Source organism: Ambystoma mexicanum, chromosome 4p (genome assembly GCF_040938575.1).
Source record: "Ambystoma mexicanum isolate Mex_15411 chromosome 4p, UKY_AmexF1_1, whole genome shotgun sequence".
Taxonomy (NCBI): domain Eukaryota; kingdom Metazoa; phylum Chordata; class Amphibia; order Caudata; family Ambystomatidae; genus Ambystoma; species Ambystoma mexicanum.
In genome coordinates, this window is record NC_090927.1 from 1,100,897,807 (window position 1) to 1,100,921,603 (window position 23,797).

General features: G+C 45.7%; 1 protein-coding gene across 3 annotated transcripts in view; it reads left to right on the forward strand.

Annotated features, from left to right (window-relative positions):
* The window catches only part of MED23 (mediator complex subunit 23), a 1,372,437-nt gene that overhangs the window by 700,827 nt on the left and 647,813 nt on the right, over nucleotides 1–23,797 (forward strand). For all 3 annotated transcript variants that reach the window (XM_069606687.1, XM_069606688.1, XM_069606689.1), the window contains one exon: nucleotides 12,709–12,872. In XM_069606687.1, coding sequence (XP_069462788.1) covers nucleotides 12,709–12,872 — 164 coding nt within the window. The remainder of the gene's footprint in view (nucleotides 1–12,708; nucleotides 12,873–23,797) is intronic.

Genomic DNA, 23,797 nt, shown 5'->3' on the forward strand with positions numbered 1-23,797 from the left:
GTATGCACACTTTTCATATCTATTGTGAAAAGCACATCTGTTTCTGTGTATGTCGCTTCATTCAGATGTTTCAAGAAATGTGTTGTGTCCTTGACGTACATACTGGTTTTTTGTATCAGTGGTTGTAGGAAGTAGTCGATGTAGACTCCTAAAGGTTGTAAAATGCTGTTAGTACCTGCCATAATGTGTCTACTAGGCGGGTTAACAAGACTTTTGTGCACCTTTGGTAATGTATAGAAATGTGGTATCTTCGGGTAATTGTTCGTCAAAGTTTTTTTCGTGCGATGGTTGATCCAGCTCAAATCCTCTGCTTTAGTTAGTAGTTCTTCCAAGTTCTGCTTGAATATAATTCTAGGGTCCTTTTCAAGTCTTGCATATGTGTTACGGTCATCTAACTGCCTCATACATTCGACATCATAATCTTTCGTGTGAAGAAGTACCAATGCTCCTCCCTTATCGGCACTACGTATGGTGAGTTTTTCATCACTGTACAGTTTTTTAATTAACTCCCATTCATGGGGTTTCATGTTCATTCGTCCTTTGGATTTGAAATTGATTTTCTCCAGATCTCGAATGGTTTGTTTCTGAAATATATTGATGAAAGGTACATTAATCGGTGGAATGAAGCCACTTTTAGTTCTAAACTCTTTCAATTCTTCCTCCTCCCTTTCTCTCCCTTCTGGTATCTCTAATTCGTTAAAGAACACTTTTAGCTTCATCTTCCTCACCAGTTTGAACAGTTCCACTCTAGTGTCGAATACTGCACTGTTATAGGTAGGCACGAAGCTAAGTCCTTTGTGCAATGTCTTGATTTCTTGTTCAGTTAGTATTCTGGATGAAAGATTAAGTACTAAACTCTTCTCTGTTTCTGTCGCGTTTCTGGCCCTTCTCTTGGTTTTCCTCTTCCCCCTCCTGGTTCTCTTTGTTCTTTCGGGCCTTTCTCTAAAAAAGAGGATGCTCCACCCGTGGATGTAGTTGGTCTTCGTATGGGACTTGCAGTTTCTGCTGTTTGTTCTTCTTCTTCTTCCGGTTGTGCAGGATTACTCTCGGTTCCAGAGCTCGATTTTTCACTATTATTGCCAGACCTGGGTTTCGATTTAGGTTTGCCTACTGGTGGTCCATATCTTTCCATCCAAGTATATACCTCTCTGTTTAAATAGTCATATGTGTCCCTACGGAACTTCATCACTTTCTTGGCTTCCAATTCCGATTTATATCCTGAAAGTTTATTGTTTTTGTCATCCAGAATTGTTTGGACTTCTTCCTGGTTTAAAGTTTTCACAAGTTCTTTTTCAATTTCCTCATTTTCCCCACGTAGTGTCGTCAAGTTGTTTACCAGTTCTTGTATAGTAAGTAAAATCAAGTCAAGTGACCATTTATTCCGAATCGCTTCCCACTTCCTTACAAATTCTTTGCTCTCCTTACATAACGAGCGGCGTAGTTGCATTCGCAACCCACATGGTATCCTTTGGTTTTTGTAGTATCTACCCAGGGTCATGGCATGAAGTTTGCGGTTGATTTCCTTTCTGATTAAGTATTCTAACTGTTTAATTTTTCTAGCCGGATCCTGTCCGGTATTCGAGCTAGTGCCAAAGGAAGAATCGGTAATCAGACCTAAAATCTTGTTGGCCTCCTCGGCCGAGAAACCCAAGGTATCTGCTTTATTTGTTAGTGCTTCAATATCCGCAAAAGACATAGTGGTCGTGTCTTGGATTTTTCAGTCGTGCTGATATTGTCTTGAATTTTTGAGTACCATGTATGTGCGTGCCTCCACCTTCTTTGTGTTGAGAAAGAAAGTACAGTGAAATGGAAAACAGGCGGGCACCACGAAGAATATTTTTCTTTTCAAATAAATCTCAATTGATAATGCTATTCCTAAACGTATTTGTTTTTATATGGAGCTAACTGGGTCAAAAAAAGGTCCAATGACACCATGGCCTTAACAACAGTAACAACTTGAAAAACAGAGTGGAAACCACCCCGTAGCACCCAGTGCCCACTGCTTGCCTCCTACCTGGAGGCTAAATTCAATACTTAAAGCTGTATTCAATTGTTAGATTGGTTAGTTAGTTCTTGAAGATAGGCATAATCATTTAACTTGATTCTTTCAGAAATGCGATTTCAGCCTCTTCATTTATCAAAACTTTTACTCAGGTAATTGTGTTCAAGTCACACAATACATTAGGCGTTTTCCCAATTCCTCTAAAAAAGATCACAGCTTTTGCCAGGACATGTCAGCGTCCCCTCCAGTCAAGCTTCCGGCAGTCGCAGATCTTCTTGCCAGGGAAGGAGGTGCGATTCTGCACCACGACTCAGGATCCCTGAACCTGAAGGCCTGGCTCCTGTAGCTCTAGAGTTTGGGGGCTACAATCTCCCAGCAGATTCTAAGGAGGTGCTCGCCAAGGCCAGAGCTTCGTCTACTCTCAAATGCTACGGGCACAAGTGGAAGAGGTTTGCCGTTTGGTGCCGTACTAAAAAGATCAACCCTCTACGAGTCCCTGCTCCGCAGGTGCTCCTAGATTTGTTGTCGTTGGCCAAGGCAGGACTGGCTCGTGCTTCCATCAAAGTCCATCTGGCAGCTATCTCCTGCTACACCAGATCTCCTGGATGATCATCCTTATGGTTACATCGATTGGTCAAAGAGTTTGTGAAAGGACTATTTCGCTTGTTCCCGCCGGTGAAGGCTCTGGCCCCGGAGTGGGAGCTCAATGTGGTGCTGACTAGGCTCATGGGTCCTCCGTTCGAGCCTATGCATTCGGCGTCGCTGAAATTTTTGTCATGGAAAACGGCTTTTCTTGTGGCAGTCACCTCCGCACGACGAGTGGGAGAGATCCAGGCCCTCTCTTGTAAACCACCTTATTTGACATTCCACTAGACGAGGGTAGTGCTAGGGACGCACCCCCATTCATGCCCAAAGTGCCGTCAGACTTTCATCTAAATGAGCCCTGTATTCTTCCCGACGCCTTTGTCGCCGACTGAAACGACTTTGTACTCGCTGGATGTGGCTAGAGCGCTGAAGTTCTATGTGGACCGCACAAAGGGTTTCCGGAAGACGTCACAATATTTTGTGAACTTTGTCCCTGTGAACCATGGGAAGGCCCTCTCCAAGGCTTCCATTTCCAGGTGGCTCTCAGGCTGCATCACCCATTGCCATTGGTTGGCAAACCGACTGTTGCCTGGCCGTCCGAGAGCCCACTCGACCAGAGCGATCGCTGCAATTACGGCGTTCCTGTCTGGTGTGCCACTGCTTGACATTTGCAGGGCTGCTACGTGGCGGTCGACGCACACCTTACATGTGTGTACTGTTATGTATTCTTTATTCATGAGCATGTGATTCCATGCCAGACCCCATGCTGGAGAAGGAACAAGTTACTTAGCTGTAACTGTTGTTCTCCAGCATGGGTCTGGCATGGATTCCTATGTGAACCCTCCCACCTACCCCTCTGCGTCTCTTCTCTTGGTCATACTGCCACTTTACGTGCTACCAAATCTGAAGATGGCTGCCAGAGGAGGGGCTTAGGTAGAGGGCAATCATTGGCTTGGGGCAGTATGACCCAGAGACCAGTGATTGGTTGTTAGGAGAAAGACAGTTCAGACGTGAAACCGATTTTTTTCTTTACTGAGGATTCCCAGCCTGACGACGGGGAATATTCATGAGCATGTGAATCCATGCCAGACCCATGCTGGAGAACAACATTTACAGGTAAGTAGCTTGTTCCATATTGAGCAGTAAGTCTGTTTGTTTCTGTACTGGATCAGGGTTTTGATTTGTTTCACTAAAGATAGAGAGGAGAGTTTGGGTAGCAAAAGATTGCAGCATGTCTGACTAGTCCAATTTATTGACGTTTGGATCAAAAGGACAGTGGGCGTATAGCTTGGGGGCAACGTGCTCGTCTTGGAAGAAAGACGACGCGGAGCAACACAGGTTCGATCCCTGGGTCCACTTAGAAACCTCTGTGTATTAAGTGCGTTATAAATAACCAATTATAATAATAATAAAATGTTTCAGGTGATGCTCTAATCTGAAGTGAGACCTTTGTTTATGGGTAGCAGTTGTCTCTATAAATTGAAATCCTAGGTCCCACAATATGATCTTTACGTGAATAGCCGGTCTGTATTTGTGGTAATTAAAATTCAAACTAAAATCAACTCAAAAGTGATGGCCTATTAGGTTTCATACTAGATAATGCAGCCTCAACAAAGGAGTTCAAAGTTGACATTGCTGTGGGCAGGGTGGTACAGAACCAATATGTATTGATTTTTTAATCACCACTGCTTCCCGTCAAACCTGATTACTTATATACTGTACGTTCTTTTGGGATAAAAAAGCATTGTTGCTCGTGTATGTATATATACACACCCCCTCCCCCCCATTAGAGTACTACGAGTTCCAGAGGTATGAATGGTTATAACATATGGGGTACAGGTTAAGGTCCTCATGACAATATGAATGGTATTTGTTAAGGATTTCATTTAAGTGGTGCCAACTAACTTCAGTAGACATGATAGTGTGGAGGAGAATTTACATAGAGCTGAACAAAGGGCAATAAGAGCCACGCACAGTTCAGCAAGGACAATGAAGATTGCCCAGTCTTACAGTGCAGGGTAGTCTTGATTTTATTAAAGACACAGAGGCGAGCATTATGCTTCATCTTTCTTTATTGCTGCCACCTCAGCACTTTAAAACATTTAAACTGGGTATTTTCCTTTTTTCTTCCAGGACTCTGAGAAAAAGGTAAATGCAATGTTTCAAAGTTCAACACATGTCCCCTTCTGGTACAAAGAGTCCCATGGGCCTCCTATTACCTGGTAGTCTTAAGGCTCCTCTCCTCCACCTATCAAGTGCTCGCCCGGGGGTATAATAGTAGTGCCCCCAACCCCCATCTGCGGAATAATAATATTCAATCTCTCAGGTCTTTTCAAGATGCCTTCTGATCGTCTCCTACGAGGAATGAAAAAGAAACCATGAGGGTGGGAATGCGCTAAAGCTCTTGTACAGTACGCACTTACATGATAACCATCAAGACTTTTGCCATTCAGAGTGGGATATAATGCTCGCCTCCGTGTCTGGGCAATCATCATTCTATGTCAAAACAGGAGGCGAGCATTATGCTTGTTCAAAGCTCGCAACCACCCTATTAGTTATTTCTGATACAGGTTTGAAATGAAATGTCTTAAGAGTTGACTGAGAAGACCAATCTGCTGATTTCATTATGTCTTGTAATGAGACACCTGCTGTGAAAGCTCTAGATGCCATCGCTCCCCTAGCTGAATGTGCGCAAAACAGACAAGTCTATACCAGCCCATTGCATCACCTCCCTAACCCATCTAGCAATAGTCGCTGTGGCTACGGCGTGATGGGGCTTTCTACACGCTATAAGCAGTTGTGTTAACCATTGTGGTCTGATGCGCTGTCGGCTCCTCATAATCCTTTATGCATTGCATCATGCATATTTTCTTATTCTCTGCGAAATAAGGACAGGATATGATTCTTGAATCGCTCTTCGTCCTCTTCGCTATACTAAAAGCTACACTTTCAGGATAAAATATCTTCCTGTCTATCTCTAGTGCCTTGACATCTGACACTCTCCAACATGCTGCTAGACATAGCATTGCTAGCTTCCCTGAAAGCTGTGAGCGAGAAAGGCTCTCATTCTCTGGCCACCTGAGAAAGAGGCGAAATACGTCTCTGACATCCCATAACACTACGTATTTAGGTTCTGGCTGTCTCTTCAACTTTATCCCTTTGAGAAGTCGCATGACCGCAGGGTGTTCCCCCCCCACCAGTCCCCCTTCTACTTTGTCACATCCTGTCGACACTGCTTACCTGTAGACCCCTAGCGTTCTATAAGCGCAACAGTCTTGAAACCTATTCGCTAGAAAGTTGAGAACGTGGACTACAGGGCTGAAATGTGATCCAAACCATGTTCCAAGCACCATCGAGACCCAACGGTCCCAAGCGGCACCATAGCTCCGAACTGTGGATGGCGCCCAGGAGACTCTGATACAGTCTGCAGCAAGTTGCGAAATGCTGGCAATTCCCATCTCTTCCTGAAACCCTGCAGGCAATCAAGTGTAGCGTGCCCGCTTCTATCAACTGGTGAGGTAGGCCGGTCAGGCCGAGAAGTTCCTGTCGATGAGGAACTATCCTTGCAAAATCCGAAGAAAGTTCCATCGCTACTGGAAACCAGGCCTGGGACTTCCAAAACGGTAGTATCATTACCAGCTCTGCTTCTTGTCTGCAGGCTTTCGCTAGGACTCTCGTGAGCATGATGAACGGCTGGAAGACATAGTACACTGCTCTGTTCCTTGGGTGTAAAGATGCATCTGTCCCCACTGCTCCCGGATCTATCCTCAAACTGTAGTACTTGTGTGTCTGGGCGTTCAGTCTGGATGCAAATAGATCGGTGTCTATGGGGACCCCAAATTTCCTGCAGCTGTCCGAATATCTGAGAATGTAGCTTCTAGTCGCTGGGGTCTACTAGATATCGTGAATTCCAGTCTGCTAACCTGTTCTGTGTCCCTGGCAGGTACTCTGCTGCTACTGTAATCTGGTGTTGAAGGCAATGGTGCCAGAAATCTTTCGCTAGCTCTGCTAACATCCTAGATCTGGTCCCTCCTAGCTTGTTTATGTAGCGTACCACTGAAATGTTGTCCATCTTGAGCAAGACGCAACATCTGATCCCGTCTTTGGTGAAAGTGCGTACTGCGAACGAACCTGCTAGAAGTTCGAGACGGTTTATATGTAATGTCAATTCTTCTTCCGACCATTTCCCTCCTGTCTCTGCATGGTCGCATCTGGCTCCCCAGCCTGATCTGCTTGCGTCAGACTCTATCACTAAGTCTGGAACGTCACCAAATATCGCCCGGCCGTTCCAGGCTTCCATATTCTGAAGCCACCAATGCAGTTCGGTAAGCTCCTCTTGATCTGCGGTCACTAGCTGATGGTAACCTACTTGTCCTTGTAAATGTCTGATCTTGAGCCTCTGAAGGGCTCGGTAATGGAGAGGCCTGGGAAATATCACCTGAATCGAGGCTGCAAGCAGTCCCACTATCCTGGCTATACTTCGAAGCAAAATAACCACCTTCACTATGACTGCTCAGAGCTCTTTCTTGATCACTCTCACTTTATGCCCAGGAAGTTCGAGAATTGCTTTTGAGGTATCTTTTGGGAACCCCAAGAACTCTATCCTTTGAACGGGTTAAAGCTGCGACTTGTCTAGGTTTACTACAAAGCCCAGCAAGGATAATAGATTGAAAACCCACGTACATTCTTGGTGAGCATTATTCTGTCAGGCCCCAGCACTAGAATGTCGTCCAAATAAATGATGATTCGTATTCCTCGCTCTCTTATGGCTGCGGCTACAGGTCTCATTAGTTTGGTAAAAGCCCAAGGAGCGGATGCTATGCCGAATGGGAGACACGTGAAGCGCCATATCTCTCCGATCCATCGTAAGCGAAGAAATCTCTGATGCGCTGCCGCTGTAGGTATAGTGAGGTATGCGTCTTTGAGATCTATTCGCGCTAGCCAATCCCCTGTACGTAGGTGATCTCGGAGCAGGTGAATGCCCTCCACCTTGAAATGACTGTATGCCAGCCATTCGTTTAAGTTCTTCAAATTTATCACTGGTCTTATTTTCTCCCCCCTGTGAACCAGGAACATATTGCTGAGGAATCTCGCTCCCCCTTGAGTGTCGCGCTCTATCGCATTCTTGTCTACTAGCTTTAGCAGTTCGCTTTGCAATAGTGCTGCTGCTTCTTGCGGCATGTTTATTCGTTGAGGCTCTATTCTCTGTATGGGGTTGCCTACACATTCTAAATGTAGACCTGCTACCGCTTGGAGCACCCATGAATTGCTCGATAAAGCTTGCCATTTGCTCAAAAAGTGCAGGATTCTCCCGCGCCACTTGCTCGCATGCTGTACTCGCTGGCAGCGGCACTCGGCTGTCTGTAGGAACCTCTTCCTCTACGACCTCTGGGAAATTTCATTCGGTTTGGGAAGGTGTCTTGCTGTCCTCCCTCCCAGTATTGGGCACACAGCCCTTGGGGTCTGCGTTGGAAGTTGTTGCGACCGGACGACCGACCCCAGTGGCATCCAGTCCCGGCAAAAACTCGCCTGGGAAATATCTTCCTAATGCAGCTCTGTACTTTTTCCAATGCTGAGTAAGTCCTGAAGAACTGCGCCATCTCTTTTGCAAATGCTTTGCCAAATAGCAGCCCTTTAGCACCTTCTCCTGCCCCGTAAGAGGCCTGCTTGCTGAGTTTCCCGTCAATTTTTAATAACACCCCTCTCTATCTCTCCAAGCAGAGGGCGCAGTTGGCATTGCCTAGTAGGCATACTGCACGCTGTGCCCAGTTACCCAGTGCTTGGGCATCCACTGGTGTTCCTGCGTCTTTGGCCTTTTCTGCCAAATCCTTTATTTTGGACACTGGCCCGACTAGGTCCAGGACTTTATCTTGACACCCTCTCCAGGCGCGGTCCACATCTTTCCTGATGTTTTCGCTGCCTTGGTTACGAAGGTTCGAGGTCCGGTGTCTCTGCCAACTTGCCCGGCAACTCCGGCCGCTGACATTCTGACCTCATCCGAGAGCGCACCTCCATGTCCAGGGGTTTCCTAATGTGCTGTGCCATATACAAAGCGACGCTAGGCGATGGCACCCATTCTGATGACTTGGAGTGTCTGATGGCTTCAGGGTGAAACATGTCCCTTGTATTGTCTTCATCCTCTGGGGCGACGCTCTCATCGATGAGCTCTTTGAGCATACCTTCCTCGTCTCCACCTTCGTCATCGGACGAATAGCCCTCATCATTGTCCCCTAAATTATTCACCCCTGGGGCAGGGGGTTTGTCATGGCGGTCTGCCTTTTTAGCAAGGAAGGCTTCCTTTAATCTGGCGACAGGGTTGTCTCCTCCTTGGAGAACAGGTTTACCCTTTCCACCTTGCTCGGGGGTGGGGGGTCAAAGAGTCTTTCCTCTTCCGAGGCACCTTACACCCCTTCTGTTCAACCCCTCCTTGGGGGGTGCAGCTGACGTACCTTCTCCAGGGCTGTCTGCCCGTCTTTTTCTTGAGGCTAGCTGCTCGCTTTGCTCAGCCATTAATGCTTCCAGCATGTCTAGTCTCTGTGCTATCGGCTGCATGCTTTCGGAGACTGGCTGAGACAGTGAGTCACCCAGCACCTTTTTAAAACTGAGTGACAACTCACTTTCCTGCTGGAAGGGCTCTTCCACCCATTCCTCCTCACTTCACTCTATAGTTGTTGACTGGGACCCTCTTGGAGCTCATAATGAGCCATAATTCCTTGTGGTTGGCAGAGCCAACTTCCGACAGTCGGCTGCAAAAACTAGGCTAGACAGTAGAGTAGATGTCCGATGCCAACACTCTGTGTGTTTCGCGCACTAATGGCAAATAATTTTTTTAAATTTTTTTTGGGGACTCTCAGAGCTTGCTCTTTGCTGCGCGATCAGCTGCGGTGTTTGTGCACTGCGTGGCTGTTGAAACCGACCCAGAGGATGCCAGGAATCTTAAAAGCCTCCTGCTCCCCTGGGTCCTAGCACCCGTAACTTTCGCCGGCGCCTCGTTGAACATGTGAAGAGGAAAGTGAGGAGCGGGGTCATGTGCCCAATACGGGCGCGTTCGCTCATGGCTCTGGCCCGACTCCCAGGTATCGTTACTAACATATACTCTATTCATAAAGTAAATTCGCTCGCGTGCACGTTTGTTCTCCCTCAGCGAGGGCCACTTGCACAATTCTATGACCGCTTGCGCAATATACTGCTATCTCAGTAAACCAACATATTCTATTACAACGTGTTAACATTATGTTGACAAGTAAAGAACCATGTACTAAGAGAACGTGTTAACGTTATGCTCACCCAATACTTAATTAACCAACAAAGACCAATTCTCAAGTAAAACGAAATCACTTACCTGAGGCAACAAAAAGAAAGAGGAAAGAAACTAGGGCAAGAGACTGTTATACCCCGGGCGATCACCTGATATGTTCAGGAGAGGAGCCTTAGGACTACCAGGGAATAGGAGGCTCATGGGACTCGTAGTACCAGATACCAGAAGGGGAGATTTGTTGAACTTTCAAACATTGCATTTACCTTTTTCTCAGTCCTGGAAGAAAACAGGAAAATACCCAGTTTAAATGTTTAGTGTTTTGAAGTGCTGAGGTGGCAGCAATAAAGAAAGATAAAGCATAATGCTTGCCTCCTGTCTTGACATAGAATTAACAGTAAATCAAAGCACAAGTGTGTACAAACCGAGATGAAGCCTAGGAGATGGAAATCCTCGATCGGTCACACTGATTATGAACTCAGCAAACTGTGTGGCGCGAGCAACACGCACACCAGGCTTGCCAAGTACAACTGCCTGATGCGGGCCACTTATGCCTACAGGCACTCGGATTGACGAGTGCAATATGCAATGGCACAAGGGGGGTGGGTGGAAAGTGTAGTTCAGAAAGGACTACTGGGTGTGAGTGTGAAGATGAGGAGTAAGCCTATGGTCAGAAGGCCCAAAAAGCGACCAAGGAAATTAGGTTACTCACAGATAATTGGCATTGCTATGGAAATTATCAACTTGATAAAGCAACAATTGTAAAATGTGTGAACCCTAAACTGTAAAGATGGTTACAATTTCAAACACGTGAAAACTAGCAGCAATGATGGTCAGCCAGCAGCAATTCATGCTTTATCGCCCAGCACTGCATCTATCTATCTACCTAAAATGTTTGGGTATGTTTCCATACTCAGCTGATGCAATGTATCAGTGTTAGGTTGCCCTCTGCTTTTCAATTGGTGAACTGCACCCACTTCAACATCAGCTACCATTTCAACAAACAGAATGAGCACCTTCACCTTCCACTATCGCAAACATTCGGGAGTTACTTCTTTCCACCGCCACTTCTCTTCACACAGGGCACGGCGGTTCCAGTGTCAATGAACAGTTAATTACTAGCTCAATGTTTCAAAGACCAAAATGATGTATGACGAATGCCTCCTCACGAGCTGGAACTGAAAGTAGGTGCTGTAATTATGCATCTACGCAATCTTATGCCATTACGGGGACTCTGCAATGGACAAGGTCGACAATTACGCGTCTACAAAGACACATCATAGAGGCCTGTGTGATCGATGGAACTTGGATACTGTTCTTATACCGCGCGTACCTCTCATTCCATCTGATACATTTAGCCTTTTCAATGACCATTAATAATTCACAGAGACCTACGCCCTCTTCCTGTAAGCGATCAGTGCTAATTCCGATATTTAAGAAGGCGACAGAAGTGACCCTATGAATTACCCACCGATATTGACCTTTAAGATCTGCTAGAACGGCGTATGTTACGCCGGGAACAGCTAGTTTACTTTAATTTGTTTACCTGCTTAGTGGCTAGTTAGATGTTAATGACTGTTCTAAACACATTGCTTGTTCTTACTAGACTTTACATGGTTGTAGTATATTATTGTTTGGTAACTCGTTCCTCTGTGTTGTAGATTGCTGAGTTTATTTGAATACCCTCCTGCTTTTTACACCTCCTGTATTGTCTGATTAGATTTTTAATACTTGACTCAAGCTACTCCTCACTGATGATGCCCAACAAGCCTGAAACATGTTTGGGGAGTCTTGTGGTCTCATGCAGAAGGGATGTGGCCAAGCAGTTTGGGCTGGACTGTCCCTTTTTGGGGTGGGACCATGTCTGATTTGCATATGGTCTTTGCCTTTTTGTAATGGCTTGGCACGCAAAGAACAATGGTATGGAGGGTTTCCCAGAGCAATGCCAGAGGTTAAGATTAATTCTAAACCTTCCAGCCATCACCTCTTTTTTTACCTTTTCATACTTATCTGAACTGTGTTATACCTGATACATTACTTATAATAAATAGAACATATATTTTTGGAAATATAACCTTAATTTTAGTCATGCCCTGACATTTTACTTGGACTGCACCAAGGACGTGCTCTGTACTAAGAACATTTTTGTCACCTATGGTAGTCATAATCTAGGGGAAAAGGCCTTGAAAGCCACAATAACTAGAGTGTTATTGTCTCGCATATTTGTGGCCTGCAAGCTCTGTAAAGCCCTCCCCATGCATCCTGGCCTATCTCTTGAGGGTTAAAGCGGCATCTGAGCATTTCAACAACCTTTTAGCTTTCAAAGCCATAAGTAAGGTGACCACGTCTTACATGCCATATGCCTCTGCACATACTGATTACTGGATTCCAGCTCTGATGTCAGGCCTCAGGAATATATTTTGCTAAGTCTTCTGTCTGCCAATGAGTGTGGGATATTGAAATCTCCCATGAGTATGAAGGAAAAGGGGCGGAGCATCAGAGTAAGTAGACGCTACGCACGATAGTGACTTCTGTTAACTTACACCAGAGTCCCTTTTGCACTAAATTCTCTCGTAATAAGTGTTCAAGTAGATGATGCTGTTAAAACGACTGGTGCTTGGGGCCAGAAACACGCACAGGGTAAGCAAAGCGTAGGGGTCCAGTCTTCGTATGCATACCGTTGAGTGGCTTTTGTTATAATTTAATGCTGCTGTTTTTTGTGTTTGTGTCACGTCATCTTCCCCGGACCAGATCCCAGTGAATATGGAGGAACGGAGACTTCATGGAGTAGGCGTACAGTAACAACTTGTGCTTTAGTGAATGATGATTACATTTTCACCCCTTTCTTTTGTGATTTGTTTTTCAGCGTGGAAAGCACTGCTCTTCGCCTCATAACTGCCCTCGGCAGTTCTGAAGTACAACCACAGTTTACCCGTTTTCTGAGCGACCCCAAAACTGTCTTGTCTGCAGAATCAGAAGAACTCAATAGAGCTCTCATTTTGACACTTGCTCGCGCAACACATGTGACTGGTAGGTAACTGAAAATTACCTTAAATGAAGCAATCATCCTTTAGTTTTCAAATTATTTTGCTGGTGTTCCAAATAATAAAGTAGAATAGTTTCATGATAAACACCTCAAAAAACATTTCTGCATGACAGACTGTTGGGAATGTTTTTTCTTTTTGAAACTTTCTGATCTTTCAATGGGAACGTCCGTATTGGGGGGGGATTTTCCCTTTGAAACGTATCCTCCATTGATTTAAATGGAACCCCAATCATAATGGTCTTTTGTGGTTTCCTGGCTGCTTTTTTCTGTGAGTGAGGCCTTTTACTCTTCCCCTGCTCAAATGTTGTTATTTTGGGGGCACTGGTCAGTCCCCAAGGCTACCAGTGCAGGGAGTTTTTCTCTCATTGGTATTTTCCTGTGTTTTCACTTTCACCTTAAGTGAAGTGTTAGAGGGGGGACTTAGTGTCTCATTTTGTTTTGTCTGGCAACATTTTCTTTGTATACCTTTGTGATTGGCTTACGACTCGCTAGTTGCAGTAAATCATGTTTTAGAACTTTTTTCGAGTGCACTACTGTACAACAGCCTTTTTACTGCGGTAGTGCCATTTTGAGTACACTATACTTAAAATAGCTGTTCCTCACTTTTAAAGACCTGTCCTCTGGCCATCTTGCTTTTTGGCCATCTTCCTTACCATTAGGGCTGGAAAACCTCAAATAAGGGCATGCATCCCTAGTCTGTGCTTTGAGTTGTTGGAACTGGCTGACACTGACACTGGCATTGGGTACTGTTCAGCCCCTAATACTCAAGTGAGTCCTGCTTGGTTGTTCCTGTGCTTCGGAGGGCTGCAGTTAAGCTGTTATTTGCACCCGCTCTCTGTCCTACATTGAGGTACATTGGGGTGGACAACCCTTTGTGCTCTTCACCAAAGAAGCTTAACTGCTACTCACCTGTAAACTAGAAGACCTCTTCAGAGATTCTGCCTTGTTTACTGCTTACCTGCTTTTCCTTCTTCAGCCCTTGGTCACTTGCCCACTGTGCCACCCCCTTGACTCTGTGAGCCTCAACTAGAATTGGGTTGGAGTTTGTTTGTTTTATTATTTGTAAGGGGCACCTAACCCGTGGGTAGCAGGGCGCAAGGCAGCAGGAGGAGTGTACAGCTTAAGTTACAGAACACGCAGTGAATGAATGTAACTAGGTTACAATGTTGGAAGCATCAAAACATTGGGCCCAATACATCAAAGTATAAATTATAGGTGAATATACATAGTTTACAAGTTGTAGTTATATCTAAGCATAGAGATGGGGGATATACAATTTATACACAGTTTACTATAGGCACAGCAATGGAAGAGATTGCAAGTGTACAAGAGATTAGGTGTCTTAGCATTAGATGTCATGTTCCTTGATCCAGCGGATGGTGTTAGATCTGAATTGTGGGTAGGGAAGGTCTTCCCTAAGAGATGGTGGTAGGGAGTTCCAAAATTGTGCTGCTTTGACAGGAAAGCTAAACCCTCCAGACAAAGTACGTTTGAATCTAGGGACAAAGAGGAGGTTTGAGTTAGCTTTCCTAGAGGGGCGGCAGGAAGTCGGTCTGGTGAATCTCGTTATCAAATATTGAGGGGCCGCTTGGTGTAGGCATTTATGGGTCAGAGAGACCGATTTAAGGAAAATCTTATCGTTTGTAGAAAGCCAGTTGTATGATCTTCTTATCTCTGAGATATGTGCTTTCCTCGGGATGCTTAGGGCTGCTCTTAAGGCATTGTTTTGTAAGGTTTGAATTTTATTTGTAATGTATTTTTTGCTACCTACGTAGAACGCGTTGCAATAATCCAATTTAGATAGGATCAGAGCTCTAGAGTGATGCAGTTGTTTGGTGAGAGGAACGGTTTGGTTGCCCTAATGAGTTTACATGTATAAGATGTGGCGGAAGCCATGGCATTGACTTGTTTTTTGAAGGTGACGATTGAGTCTAAGTAGAATCCTAAAGTTTTAACCTCCTTAGCTACAGTGATATTATTGCCAATGATAAAAGATGAGTAGTTTTGACCTAATTTTTTGAGGTACGGTGCGGTGCATAGGATGAGGAGTTCTGTTTTGTCATCATTCAAGCATAGACCATGAGAGGCCATCCATGCCTGAATGATGAGGTACACACGATTTACAAAGGCCAAATCCTTGTCATAATCCCCCATCAGCGGGTTGAGGATCTGGGTATCATCATCATAGTTAGTGTAGGTGATACCCAGGTCATCTAGATCATCGAAAAGGGGCTTTGTAAAAATGTTGTACAGGGTGGGGGAGACACAAGAACCTTGTGGCACACCACAGGTAATGGGCATAGGGTCAGCGGCAGCTGAGGGGGAAAAACTTGCATGGTGCGGTTGTTAAGGAAGGACTGAATCCATTCAGTAGCCTCCTGGGAGAAATTAGCTGCTGACTGTAAGTGTGTGCAGAGGATCTCGTGGTTGACCAGATCAAATGCAGCTGAGAGATCGAGAAGTAACAGAAGTGCTGTCTTGCCCTCATCTCTCAGCTTATCTATCCGCGCATTAAGACCTATAAGCGCAGTCTCAGTCCTGTGCTGAGGTCTGAAGCCTGACTGTCAGACTCCTAGGTGGTTGAGTTCAAGGAATTGTTGAATTTGTTGGTATGCTATTTTATCAAGGATTTTGAGAAGAAACGGCACTGTAGTGATGGGACGGTAGTTGGTAGGGATGGCAGGATCTAGATTAGGTTTTTTAAGGAGTGGGAGGACCCAAGATTGGTTTAGATTGTTAGGTATGGTGCCGGCTGTGAAGGATGCATTTATTCGTTTAGTGATAAATGATGAGAGTTCTCGAGCTGCATCTTTTATCAGTTGTGCAGGGCATAGTTCCTAACATTGGTTAAGCAGGAGTTAACTAAAGTTATACAAGTTGGTCTAAAGTTTGCATACTTATTTCAGAAGTTTCTACCACTTTTGTGCTACTGTACAATAAAGTATCTCGTCTCCTTACGGTATTGCATATATTCTGTGTTTAATGCTACGTTGTGATAGTACTTACCTTACTTAAATGTTATAAGCCTTAGTGTAGTAGTAATAGTAATTGTCATTTATATAGCGCATTTTCCCATTTGTATGGCCTCCAAGTGCTTCGTGGTAGGAACGCTCTTGGGGACCGAAGTCCAGGTATGGGAAGTTTCTCAGAAAAGGCTTAGAGTGCATTTGGCCATGATTAGAACTTGGGTGGGCTAGATAGGCTCCAGTAAGCAACCCAATAGGTGCTGAGGGCATTCACGACAGAGCACTATTGCAAGAGACTCAATGTGTGACCAGCTAGACTGAAAATTGTCATCAGTTATAGCTGTGTTCTAATGGCAGGGGTATTGAGGCAAGTCTAGTGTAAGGGGCAAAGCCATTATGTATCCAGCTAAATCTAATTTGCCGTAGTCGTAGCTGCATTCTAAAGTGTGTGGCTGGATAGCCTTGTCTGCAGCAGATGTCCGCCGTAGTGGTGCGTTTATACATACTTTAAACTCAGATGGAGCTTTTCTTTAATCTTGCTGTGCGATCCGATCTATGAAGAAAAGATAAGCTACCCTCATATGTTCTTCTATGCGCTATAGATGGGCTACCCTCAAAGTCCTCTACATGCAAATAGCCCGGCTATCTTATACTGTCTTCTAGACATTGTAGGCAGGCACCTTAAGATCTAGGGTCATAGGATTTTCTAGCACAATAGACAAGCTACCCTTTGTCAGAAACCCGAGGGTATCCTCACATCTACTCCCCTTGCCACCTCTACTCAGGTGGCTAGGGAAAGGCCATTGCTTTTGGATCCTCACCCTGGGGGTGGAGATGCGAGGGAGGATCACCTGGGTGGAGAGTCCTTGGGAATTGGGGGGTGGATATCCACAGGCAAGACATGGTATCCCCCTTTTTCAAATGAGAACCAAAATCCCCCCTGCATTTATAGGCTTTGGTAAACCCTCTCCACTCGTTCATTCCACTGTAGTACTGGGACGAAAAGGTGCATAGGAGGAACACACACTAACAGATCCTTTCACCATTGTAGTACTGAGACGAAGAGGCCCACAGTCTGGTGTAAGGGTCAGGCATGTCCACAATGATTCACTAATTGTAGTCAGGCAACTGAGCCTAAAATCTCTCGCTTGCAACCTTTTAAATGGTTGTGGGTGTATAAAAGGTGGAGTGAGAGAGAACAGAGAGAGACCGGCAGGGAGGCCTGCAGAAGGAGAAATCCTGCATAGTACGAGGCAACCAAGGGTTGTCTTGTCTGGAAACCAGGATGCTGGTGAAACTGGGAAGAAACTGTGGCACCAGGATGGGCAGAGCGAAAGCCACAGTATTGGGAACCTCGCTGGTTGTGTCCTGCATCAGTAGGTGCAGGCCATAGAAGAGCTCCAGTCGAAAGTCACCGGCAGCATCCGCAGGGCACGAGTGGAGCTGCCAGTGACCGCCAGAGAGGGAGAGGGAGAGGGAGAGAGAGGGAGAGAGCAGCGAGAGGGGCTCCCTGTCCACCAAGGATGTGTACTCAGAGCAGAGAAGGAGGGTGACAGGCGCCCGGCGGAGACGCCGGAGACCAGTGAGTGAGGGATCACTCGAACCAGGCCTCTCCTGGGGCTGTTACGTGGAAAAAAGGGAATGCCAAATGAACGAGAATTAAAGTGCAAGATATGGTGTACCAAAGTATATGGGTTTTTGAAATGATTACTGCGAAGTGTGAGAAAACAAGAACTGGAAACCTTTGAATACCGAACGAAAGAAAGCTTTTGGCGAGTATGTGAAAGCTTTAAATAAACGAATGTGCAAATGACAAGTTTGTGTGAAACGCTAATACCATATATTGCAAGTTAATGAGCACCACAAAGTGAACTGTATAACTGAGCTGATTGTGGCAAAGTTCAGAGACTGGCAAAGAATGAAACACGCTGTGACAAAGCCAAAAGGCTGGCAAAAGAGAGCCAAGTGAGTGTGAACCAGAACACTGGTTCAGCTACAGAAAAACCTGTTTGGGCAAGCAAGCCTAGAGTGACCAGTTGCGTGACCTGTAGTGGGTGAACCGTGTGGTCCGACAACTATGCCTAGGCTGGGTATACCCTATCTATGAAACCGAGAGGAATATACAGAAAGTAATTACAAGTGCCTGAAAGAGATTGCTGAAGTGAAGCAGAAGAAAGAAGTCTGTATGAACTGTCCATGACTAGGAGTATAAAGTCGACCTGGAATTGGTTTTGGATATTGAAAGACTGACCTTAAGTACAAGTTGGTAAACTGAGCAAGCTGATGTCTTGGGGAATTGGAATCCTGAGACTACTTTTGAACTGTGTTTTCTTGAGGAAGGGGGAATCCCGAGATTCCTTTTGAGACTTTGTGGAACTGTCTTGAACTTGGAGAAGGGGAGCCAGAAAGTATCCCTGAACATTGTTTAGCTTTAGTTGTGGCAAGTATAGGTTTTGGACACAGGCAGACTTTTAAGTTGAACTAGCCTTAGTTTCTTTAGGTAATGAAATCCCACCTTAGGATAGGGCAAGTTAAGCCTTCAACCATCCTGACATTTAAGTTAATAAACCATGTTCATTTGAACTTTGAATCTGTTGTCTGTCTTGCATGGTGCCTTCACACCTTATAGTCTTACCCTATATCTCCTAAGTCCCATATTAGGTGAACCTTGATGCATCTTCTTGTGCAGTGCAGCTAACTTGTAGATCTTTTCATTGCAATGGATATGTTACCATTGTATATCTTCGAGCGCGGGAAAACCTACCTCCAGGGAACCCCCTGTGTGGCCTGCCAAGTCCTTTGGGGAAAATCAGAGTAATGGCGGGGAGTAGTCGCAATACTTACCAGTGTCCCCATCTGCTACATCGGAAAGTTTGCGAAGAACTTTGATTTGTTATTCCATGTGGGAACAAGGACATTGACGCTCCATACAGCATTATACCCAGGGATGCAGGGAACCTCTTCTCAAGGTGGTGAAACACCATGACCGGCACTGGCAGCCCAGAGACCTTCCCTGTTGGGAGAGCATCTGTAGACGGTACTGTCGGAAGACCAAACACTGTCTGCCACATCAAACTGGGAAGATGTCCCATCCGATACACCGCCGTCCCCGAGAACAGTCGTCAAGACTGGGTTACAAATGCTGACACAGTAACAGACATCTGACACCCTCGCAATCACCGCCCACGTATGTTCTGTGACAAATCTGTGGTTCTCTAGTATGGAGTCCGGCATGGATTCGCATGCTCATGTAGTCAGGCTGGAAATCCTTGGTAAAAGAAAAAAAGTTTCACTTTCACTTAAAACTATATTTCTCCTCTAACCCAGTCACTGTCCTCTGGGTCATACTGCCCCGATCCAATGACGGTCCTCTCCCTAAGCCCCGCCCCTGGTGGCCATCTTCAGATTTTTACAGAACACTTCAGTGTTGGCAATCCTCAAGTTGTTCTCTGAGCTAATTTCATGTTTTTTCATGCATTTTTTGGAAAATAGTTAGAATTTGACCGATTTAATCTTTACCGTCTTCGACGAAGGATGAAAACCGGCAGCGGGGGTCCGCTACCGGCGAAGATCTTCATCCACCGTAGGATCATCGAAGTTGCGAGAAGGTCTGGCCTTGGGGCCCACTTCACGCCCTTTCAGCATGGCTGAGGAGAAGAAGGAAGACTGCAGCCTCTTCAAACTCTGCGCAAAGTGTGGTTTAAGAAATGTCTTTGTGGAAGATCGACACCATAAATGCTTGTACTGGCCAGAAGTGAACAAATTACTCTTACTACCTGGATGGGTGGCCGCGGGTGTTCACACTATTGGGGACTTGATGGAGGTAGAGGCTCTCATCTTTTGCTTACAGCGAAGGTTTGGTCTGCTAAACACAGAACATTACCACTACCTGCAAATTACTCCCCTCACTCCTCCATCAGACACACCACAATGCTCCCCACTTGAACGGAATGTGCTACTGGAACATATTACCACTACGGTTGTCTCCACCCTGTACCAAGTAATCACGGCTTTTGCAAGCCCAGAACTCTCAAGTATCAAGGCAAAATGAGAGGCAGACGTAGGATCCATTGACCCGGAGGACTCGGTGGTGGCAATAATATTTCCAAGGGAGATGGCAATTTTGTCCAGATTCCGCCTGATTCAATTTAAGATTCTCCACAGAATATACTGTTCCAGGGTAGCACTTTTCCGATGTGGTAGGGTTGATGGCCCATAATAAAATTGTTATAGCATAGATGCTTGTACTGCCTGCAGTGCTCCAGATAAGATTTTGAGGTGGGAGTATTTTACACCCTATTTTTAAACTTTGAGAGTAAATGTGATTTCAGGAGAGAAAAAATGACTTTTCTGCTTGGCAAGAGTAAAATGCATGTGACATCCAACCGACATGTGCAAAAACTGTATGGGAAAAATTACCATGCTGCAACTTTCTGAATTGGGACAGAATACACCTTTAATTATTTCTTTAAGGTCTGGCCATTTGATGTCTCCTGTATATATTTAAATGTTGAAAACACAAAAAACTAGCCAACTACATAGTAAAGAAAATATGAATTGTATTGTGTGTTTTGAGGTTCGATAGCAGAGTTGTCTTTTGATGTTTAATGAAAGTCCTTAATTCTTGGAGCTATTAATACCTAATGGTATGCCAATGTTATGATACAACAGTGCAGAGAGGCAATGACTCCATGCTAAATTCTATACCTAATCTCGTGGTAAAATGGTTATTTATATAGCGCTTTTGGCAAAGCGCTGTACATAGAACATATTTATCACAATTATCACTAAACTGAAGTTGGTAATCCTTTATCGACCTCGAAAGGATGAAAGGCTGAGTTGGCCTTGCTGGGATTCGAACCTGCAACCTACAGATCCCGCACAGATTGCAGCAACAAGCGTTCCACCGGCGGAGCTATCTTACTGGTTAACATCCTTCAGAGGTCGGTAAACTGAGTAGTGACTGAGGTATAATAAATCACAATGCCTAGATGTTGATCAACCATGTATGAAGCGCTACATAAAGTTAAATACCTATCTGGATTATCACTGGGACAGGTTTTGCTGAGTTTCTATTTCAATTACAAATGTAGCTTTCATTTGTCTGTTTTTGAAAAGTGCTTGCGCTTCCTGGAGAGGTTTTGGATGTTTTAATTGTAGTCTTGAAGATTTGAGAGGCTGCAACACCTGTAATTGATGTAAGGACAATCACTCACCCTTGAGCAAAGACTGCTGCTACTGACCGTTTATAGTAATGTACCGCATTGACTGCAAGCTTGAATGGATGTGAACTAGACTGGGCATACTCAACATTTTACACACTTTTTATAATTAGAGTGTACATTTAAATTATAAGTGTAAAAATGATCTGCCTCTGCATGATTATGCACACAGCACAGGAACTCTAAAAAATACAATTGTGCAATACTGGTTTGCTTTCACTGGAAAAAAGCTTAATTTGTTATAAAAGATTAATTTTCAGTTGTAGCTTAGTTTTACATATTATTAATTATACAATCCTAAAATTCTAGGAAATTAATTTCTGATGTATGTTAATCTTCTTAGATTCACATGCTGTGCATAAGTCCGACATCCAGTGGTCACTGCAGAGTATTGCATTTTGTTTTTCGTAGTCGAAAAGGGGACGTCAACAAGGCGTGTCTGTAACACTATCCCTATAGTGACGTGCGTTGTACCCACAATCCCTCACGCGTCGAGGTCCCTCAGATTGTTTTTTTCCGCCCAGCTACTGGTCGCCTTTATGCGGAGCTCCTTGAGAGACATTGCCAAATAGTTTCTTCGACCTTTGGTCGTTTGTTATTAATATCAATAACGTAGATCCCTCCCTCGACGCAGAGCTGTTTCTCCGCCGAGCAAGATCTTCGACGGAAGGACGAGCGGAGGGGATCCTTTGGCGCTGCCGAACACGTGGCCTGGCCTCGCCGGCCATACACAGTAGGGAGAGTGGGGTTGTGTGGTCTTTCTTTCTCTTTAAGAATGCCTTCCTCTTTCCCCTCCCTCTCTTTCGAGGTCGTAGTCACACTTCTTGCCCTCAGCTATGGAGAGGACGCCATTTAGGTTTTGCCCGCTTTGCAAGGGTAAATATACCTGGAAGGATAAGCACAAACGGTGCAACTGTTGCTTACACCTCGATCACCAGGAGGACGGCTGTGCGGCCTGTAAATTACCAAAGCCCAAAACTCTAAAAGACCGCAAGGTCAAAAGGTGGGCGGCCTTCGCCATGTCTAGGCCTGACTCCTCGCCTGCTGCCGCCGAATGTGACGAGGACAGTGACTACACGGCCCCCGTAACGGAGGTTGTAGACCTCTCAAAGGAGCGGTCACGCTCCTCGTCGTCCGTCCCCGTCCCCGACAAGCCCGGCTCACGCCCAGTTTATGGGGATGAACACCCCGGAGACAAGGACGCACACGGAAAAACACCAAAGCACATAGCCCCCGGAACGCATTCGTCGAAGACGAAGGCAGCCATAGCGCCAACGGGGGCGCCGGGCCCACCGGCGTCTTCCGCCGACCGTAAGGGTCGTCAGCCCTCCCCGCCACCGCCTCCGCGACAGGCGACTGGGCATTCTAAAGATAAGGGCGTTGACACCAAAACCTCCGGCGACGCGCATCGTAAGAGCGCTCACGTTGCCAGCAAGGACTCGACGAGCAAGGATTCGACGTTACATAGCGCGACGGCGACCGATCCCTCGGAAGAGAGAATGTTCGCCAAAAGCCTCGCGCGCATATCATCTAAGGACGGCCAGAGACGTACGGCGAGTGGGACGCCGAAAACCGCGCACAAGGCCAAAGATGCGCCGAAAGCGCCGGAAAACAGATCAGGCCAGTTCCTGCCGCCGACGGAAGGCCATAGCCAGCGAAAAGGCTTCTCAGAAGGCGAAGGCACACTTTCTTCGACGTTATGGGACAGAACCAGACAACTACAGGAGGAAGAAACTCCTTTTTCATTCCCAGTCTGTCCTGGCTGACCTCAGTGGACCTTTGAAAGGTTCCAGACCTGTATGGATAAACTAGACAGGTTCATGTCCATCCCAGAAGACAGGGCACCCAAGAGACCAAGGGAGGCACCCCTGGAGAGTCCAAGGGCTAAATACCAGAAGTTTTATAACCCCATACCGGAGGACATATACTCTTACGAACTCACTGTGGAAGACACCCTCTTCCAGGAGGAAGATGAGTTCACCTATGTTGAAGACCAACAAGAAGAGGAAGGTTTTCACGAGGACACTAACTTAGGTGAGGAGGGATTCCAGGAGGACACAGGCGAGGGCGACCCAAATCCCTGGCAGTCACCAGCTAGGTCTACAGACACAGGGAGTAGCAGTATAGTCATCAGGTCTACTGAAACTACACCAGTCAGGACCCCTTCGCCTGTTGATGATCAACCCACCTTCAATGCACTGCTGAAGAAGGCAGCAGCACATTTTAAACTTGAAACTGGGGAGGACACCCCAGACACCGATTTTGTGGAGAGGATTATCAAAGAAAAACCCCCGACTAGCCAAACTATCCCCATCCTCGCCTCAGTTAAGAGATGTATTACCCCTTCTCTGTCCACTCGTGCACTGGTGAGACGGGTAAATCCGAGGATTGAGAAACTGTTTTCTCCCTCTCAATCAGACCCATTATATATTAAGGGTCCCTCAATCCCGGACTCCCTGGTCGTGACCAACACCAGGAAAAGGGCCAGAGTCCCACTATCTACCAGCGAGGCACCCCCAGATAAAGAGGGGAAGAAGCTTTATGCCCTAGCCAAGAGAATCACCACCTATGCAGCATTCTCTACCAGAATTGCCAATAATAACACACTATTGGCAAGTTACGCTGATGCTCAATGGGAAAAGCTTAAACAGGACATTGAAGAAGCTCCCGAACCCCTAAGAACTCGTTTGCTGGCTACAATTAACGAGGGCTCTCTGGTCA